At 39.3% G+C, this 6,000-nt stretch overlaps 2 protein-coding genes across 2 annotated transcripts; both read right to left on the bottom strand.

Moving 5' to 3' along the window:
- Positions 1–1,984: 1,984 nt before the first annotated feature.
- TM35_000012320 (uncharacterized protein) lies at positions 1,985–3,466 on the bottom strand (the record flags this gene model as incomplete). The annotated part of the gene is made up of 1 exon (XM_029020913.1): positions 1,985–3,466. One exon carries the CDS (start codon positions 3,464–3,466, stop codon positions 1,985–1,987), a length of 1,482 nt encoding a protein of 493 aa, XP_028887421.1.
- A 557-nt stretch (positions 3,467–4,023) lies between these two features.
- On the bottom strand, positions 4,024–5,598 carry TM35_000012310 (uncharacterized protein; the record flags this gene model as incomplete). Its single annotated transcript, XM_029020912.1, has 1 exon — positions 4,024–5,598. One exon carries the CDS (start codon positions 5,596–5,598, stop codon positions 4,024–4,026), a length of 1,575 nt encoding a protein of 524 aa, XP_028887420.1.
- Positions 5,599–6,000: the final 402 nt, after the last annotated feature.

Raw genomic sequence — 6,000 nt, 5'->3', positions numbered from 1 at the left:
ACACCTTGTGTAGTCATCACTACTGCCGTTGTAGTGTACCATTTTCACCTCCAGCGTGTAGTCGCCGGGGTCGAGGGGACGGAAGCGCACAACCCTCGCCACACGCCCGTGCCCGTCTTGCACAGCCCCGCCACCTGCAGGAGGCACCACCTCCGCATCCAGCACACGGTTGGCATTGAAGAGACGGGCTCTGAACAGCACATCTTCGCTGCACGCATCCGCATCCGAAGCCACCGCCTCCATGCACTGCCCACACTGCTCAATCACAACGTCCTCACTCCACTCCCCCGCCCTCACCGTCACCACACTCGGCAACTGTGACGGCTGGGGGCGCCCGGTACGCACAACAAACACATAGCGCAGCTCCCCACCCGTTAGACGTGAGAGCAGGTAGCGTCCGCACACGGGATGTGGACCTACAAACAAGAATCCACGACGGTCACGCAAAGGTCTCTTGGAGTGCTTATTGCGCCCAGCGGCAATTGAAATCTCACGCTGGTGTTGTGTGCGCAGCTGGGCACACGTCATGCGACGGTACTCTCGTGGCTGTAGCATCATCGACAGACTATCCGCTCTCCACGATTCCGTGCGCGACTTCACTATAGTTGACAGTGTTTCTGGAAGGTAAGCAGAGTAATTCAGATTATAATCACTATCATCCAGAGCGGGTGTCAGTCTTTCTTGGACAGGAGAAACAATTTCTTCTGATAAATGGGGTGATGATATGCCCCCATACCAGAATACGGTGTATATGAGCATAACAATAGTGGGCACCACACAAAACAACAGCAAGGGCATGCTGCGTAGGCGGGGTGCGATTTTGAACGGCATCCTTGTGTCCCTTAGTTTCTATAGACATGGAGTATGGGGAAGTATGTGGGAGCGCAGAGAAGCAGGAGGAGGATGGACCACAGAAGGTCCAGTTTATCAAAATTATCAGAAATCAGCATATGGTGCCCTAGGCGCTGTAAAAAGCAAATCGGTATGCCACACGTTTTTATCCCTACAGACAGACTGCAGTCACAGTGATTCACACTGATCCACGGCACATTCACAACTGCGCTACGGCAAGTGGGAACCCCACCATAGCGCACAGATTCTCATTCTGTGAGTGTGCAAGTGTGTGTGTGTGTGTGTGTGTGTGTTTTACCTGCATTGCCACCACAAACACAACCAGCAACAGACTCTTTGCATGTGGTAATAAGCAGAAGAAATATGTAGCTCTAGTGAAAGAAAATGTATGCATTATCATAAAAATGAATGTAGTATTTGCATTCCTTTGCAAATGGCTGTCTTCAACAGACTCACTAGGAGAAAAATAATCATCCATAATGCAAAGATAATAATTATAAAAGATCAAATCTTCATCAATGCATTGTAGTAGCACAGAGGATAAAGGAAAAGAAATCAACTGTGCTTAAAGGAACATGCAAATACCTGGAGATTGTGAAGAACCCTTGAGTACACAAACGGCATTGTTTCGATTATCTGTAGTGTGTTATTTCTTATATATATATATTGTTGATCACAGAACGCCCTGTGAACCCTCCTGTCTTGAATGTGTGGGTGTCAGTGCATCCAAGCGAATAAAGCCAGTCTTCTGCAGTCGCTCATACGCCAGACGATCCCACTCAACCTCCCTCTGGTGGGTCATGCCAGAATGCGCATATTGCACTGTGGGTGGAGACAACCACACGGCCCATTCCACGTGCGATAATCAAATATCTTTCTTTTTCTTTCGCACGTTCAAAGTGTGTTTAACTATATTAAAATGTGCATTGTTATATCTTTTCCTCGTACTGATTCTTCTTGTGTTTAAAAAATATTACGGTTATCAGTAAGAAGAACCTTTTTAATTCTCTTTTTGCCAGAGACGATTTTAGATGATGATGATGATGGTGATTATTATTATTATTATTTTGACTCCTTCAGTAGTTCACCCTTTAAAACTGTGATTTTTCCCTTTTCTTAATTGAGGGTATAATTAGGTGCTGTCCTTTAGTAAATGTCGGCATATTAGCTGAACAGCCATATCAAAACTAACAGAGCCTGTTAATTCGTATACTGGAGGTGTTTCAGACCCTTTACCTGTGAATAGTATGCTATCCAGGGCTTCAAATGCGCTAGATTCATCATAAGTAGAACGAATAAGGTAATGTCCCTTGAAAAGTGCAGTACTACTTTTTTCAGCAATAGCTGTTAACGTTTTTTGTTTATCTAATATTGTTTGATGTTGAAAACATTTCGGGTTTATACTTGACTGTGGAAGTGATAGTTCTTGGATGTCCCAATTCAAAACAACTATACCTTTAAGTCGTCCAAACCAAGTAGGAGACCAACGTTGGGACCCAAATGCTTCACTGATATTAACTTGGTATCGAGATGCCATATTCCATATTACATTTTCACTATTTTGCAGAATTTTATGAATGATACTTGTAGAATAGTTAAAATCCTGGGAAACCTGTGCTAATATTGGATTTGGACGAAGTGTTCCTATAATAGCACCTATGCCCACTTTTGCAGATGAAGGAATACCCATCAGAAGAAATATTGACCCGTCTCCGCTTGTTGATCTATTTACAACAGCAGTTGATGGTGCAAGATGAAAATTTTCAAGACCTATTAGACGAAGAGAAGACGATGAATTAGCTAAACAATGTAAGGCAAGAGTGGTTTTCCCACTTTTTCTTGATCCAAGAATAAGAACGGCATTTCCATTGTCATCACACAGAGCTGATCCGTTCAACCAAACTGAACGATACAAAGGGAGTACAGCGCTAGCATGTGCGAGATTAACAAGTCGACTCACATCATCTTCACTAATCTCTGAGTTTAAAGATTCAGTAGAGCTAAATATTCCCCACGAAGACAATAGATCGTTAGCAAAGTAGTACGGTGAAAGTTCATATGGTGAGAGTCCTAGGTTTAATTTTCGGGCCATCATCAGTGTATGCGACATAGTTTCAGTATTCAAGCCAACATGTGAAGTCACTCGTCGAGAGATAAATCCATCTATAAGTGGTTGTGTTAACCAACGTGTTGAGTGCGGAACTTCCGCGATATCAGTTTCTTCCCAAACAGATTTTTCCTCACTTCGTCTAACTGCTTCAGTAAAATTATCAGCCTCAGAAGTGAGAGTATAAGGACATCCAAGAGATTTTGGGGGTCCAACATGAATACAAATTTCACTGTTAGTAGAATTAATTGAATTATTTGTGGAAATAGGATGAAAAAATCCAAAATATTCTAGTTGACACTGTCGTAACAAGTCTTCATTATTTGTTTCCACTTTTATAGTTATTGTGGGTTGGGGCGCCTGGTCAATTTCCCGGGAAACCAATGGTAACCGTATTTCACCAGCATGTGGTGTTAGTAGTTGTTTCCGAAGTGTTTTAAAATGCAGCTTCCGCCATTGACGGGCTGCAGCTACTGTCTTCCTTCGCACAGTTGCTCCAATTGTCATCTGATCGCTGAGACAAGAAGAGTTTTTAATCTCTTTGGAAATAAAGATACTCCGCTCTATAGTGAACAGCTGACTAAAGAAAGAAAAGAAAAAAAAAATAAATAAATAAATAACAAAGGAAATACAACTTTTATGTTTTTCAACTCATATCCTTCCCTCCAAACACCCTCACCACCCCCGTCTCTGCGGATAGGCCTACTATGTATGCAGACATGAGATAACGGAAACATTTAGTTTTTTATCTTACTCATGCGGCAAACATCTTTTCACCCAAATATATGATGTTCAACATCAGAAAAATTGAAACTGAAATGATATCACATTACAGTATGAAATATAAGTAAAAACCAAAAATAAAAAGATGCTCGGATTGGATTTCCCTTTTCGAAACATTTCCGTCTTCTGTGGAAGTTGGCCCTTTCAGTTGTATAAATTTTCATTTCTTCAACTATTTTCATTATTGTTTTCGTTTTCTTTTTTTTTTTTTTTTTTTTTTTTTGTCTTTTTTGAGTCTGACAGCTTGGAATCTTGCCGTAGTGTATTATTTCCTTCTTTCTCTATGAAGGAATTTCATGGAGAAGAGTTTGATTTCTTCTAGCAAGCAATTTTTCTTTTAATTTCCGTTCACCGTATAACTTTTCTTCATCCGTTTTTTCTTCCCATAAGGCATACACAAGTGATCCAAAACAAAGAAGAATAGCTGCCAAGAGACTTAAATACCAGGGTGTATATCCCTTTTCTAAATCCCATTTAGGTACAATGATCAGCAAAAGAGCAGTTAAAGGTGAAGAAAGTTGTCCAATCATAGAACATAATGTGACACTATAATGATTAAGATACGCAGATCCAATATATGTGAAAACGAATCCTGTTGTATATATCATACAAAATAAAAAATTCTTATCACAATTAAACAAACACCATATGCCCTCAGAAAAGTTTTCCCATGCGGCACTTACAGAACTGCTACCTCCCCACCAAGGAAGTGCATCCATGGGAAGAGTCATCATAATTAATATGAATTGTAAATTTGTTTCACCAGCGAGCATTACAAGTTTTACTATAGTGTCATTTCCCTCTGTAGGAGGTATCATATTATTATAATGTTCTTCTGGCTCTTCATGTATATCTTCAGAATTTTTGTCATTTGACGTTGTATCTACTTTTTGAGGTGTTGTAACAGAAGACTCAATACTGTTATCTTTGCGATTACTGTAAACACTTTCTCTACCATCATCAGATAAATATGACTCAAGGGTTAGAGAAGTTACATTCTGATGTAATAAATGTGTTTCTTCCAAAAGAGGATCATAGGTAAACTCAATCATGTATAAACTTTGCCATATATTCATCAGAACTGTTGGTGGAACAGATAAGAAAAAGATAACACTCCACCATGCTTTATTACCAGAGTCATCATTGAAACCACAAGCAAAGTGGTATGCTGAAGCTACTACAACCCCAGAAATAATTAAAAAAAATGATGTAAAAATCCATCCATTACAGTAATTTCTAGGATCCTCTAAAATCAATTTAGTGAATCCTGCCGCATATACTGGAACAAGAGTAGTAAAAAGAGCCTGTAATACTTCAGGTGTATATGAAGCTGCATAAATAGCCATAGAACTATTCACTGCATCCATTAAAGCAATAAGAAATATTAACCACCATCCTCGGGCACAACGAGCGAAACTGAGAGATGGTCTCATCACGATGATATACACAATAAGAAGAATGAGGAAAAAAACTCCGAATAGTAAGGCTGAAGCAGCTAAAGTCGTAAAATTTCCAGGAACACCATCTTTTGGAAAGTAACGAAGCCAAAAGTTTAATCCAATGATTTGCATTGCGTTACCGCTTGTCACTAAAAGAATGAGAATGATAATCCAGAGAATACGTAGAGGAGGTGTGGTGCGTACTTTTCTCAAGAACTTGTAAAACACATCTGTAGGAGAGGTAGGGGAGTTACTTACAAATATATTTCCTTCTTCCGTATCATACAAAGGGTTCGATCTCTTTTCATCAGGGTTAGCGACACGTCTTTGCGAATGGGAAACATGATGATGGGTTGTTAAATTTTCTGGGGTTTGCTCCCTGTTACTACAATTCTCATTTTCACGTTCAGTAACCATTACCACACAAAAGGTTACCAATATAGTGTAAATCTACAGTCCTAAAAAAAAGTATATATTAATACTTCTGAAGTTCACTTAAGAATAACTAGAGGTTCACGTCAGATAAACTACAGTCGAGTGGACTTTTTTCCCTTATAACTTAAAGAAACAAATATATATATATATATATATTCAAACAAAGGAAAAAGAAGTGCGTGTCACATTTTATTTCAACACAATACTTTCCATCCGTGTTGTAGAAAACAAAGGAAGAAACAAAACAACAAACAAACACAACACCAAAAGTAAAAAAAAAAAAAAGGTCTCGTTAACAGACATCATCAAAAAAAAATTATATATATATATATATATATATATTTTTTTTTTTTTTTTTTTTTGGGGGGGGGCTACCCTTCTGCC

Source organism: Trypanosoma theileri, assembly GCF_002087225.1.
Source record: "Trypanosoma theileri isolate Edinburgh chromosome Unknown TM35_Tth_1_V1, whole genome shotgun sequence".
Lineage (NCBI taxonomy): Eukaryota > Euglenozoa > Kinetoplastea > Trypanosomatida > Trypanosomatidae > Trypanosoma > Trypanosoma theileri.
The sequence above is the reverse complement of the archived record's forward strand: the minus strand, read 5'-3'. Positions and strand labels throughout refer to the sequence as shown.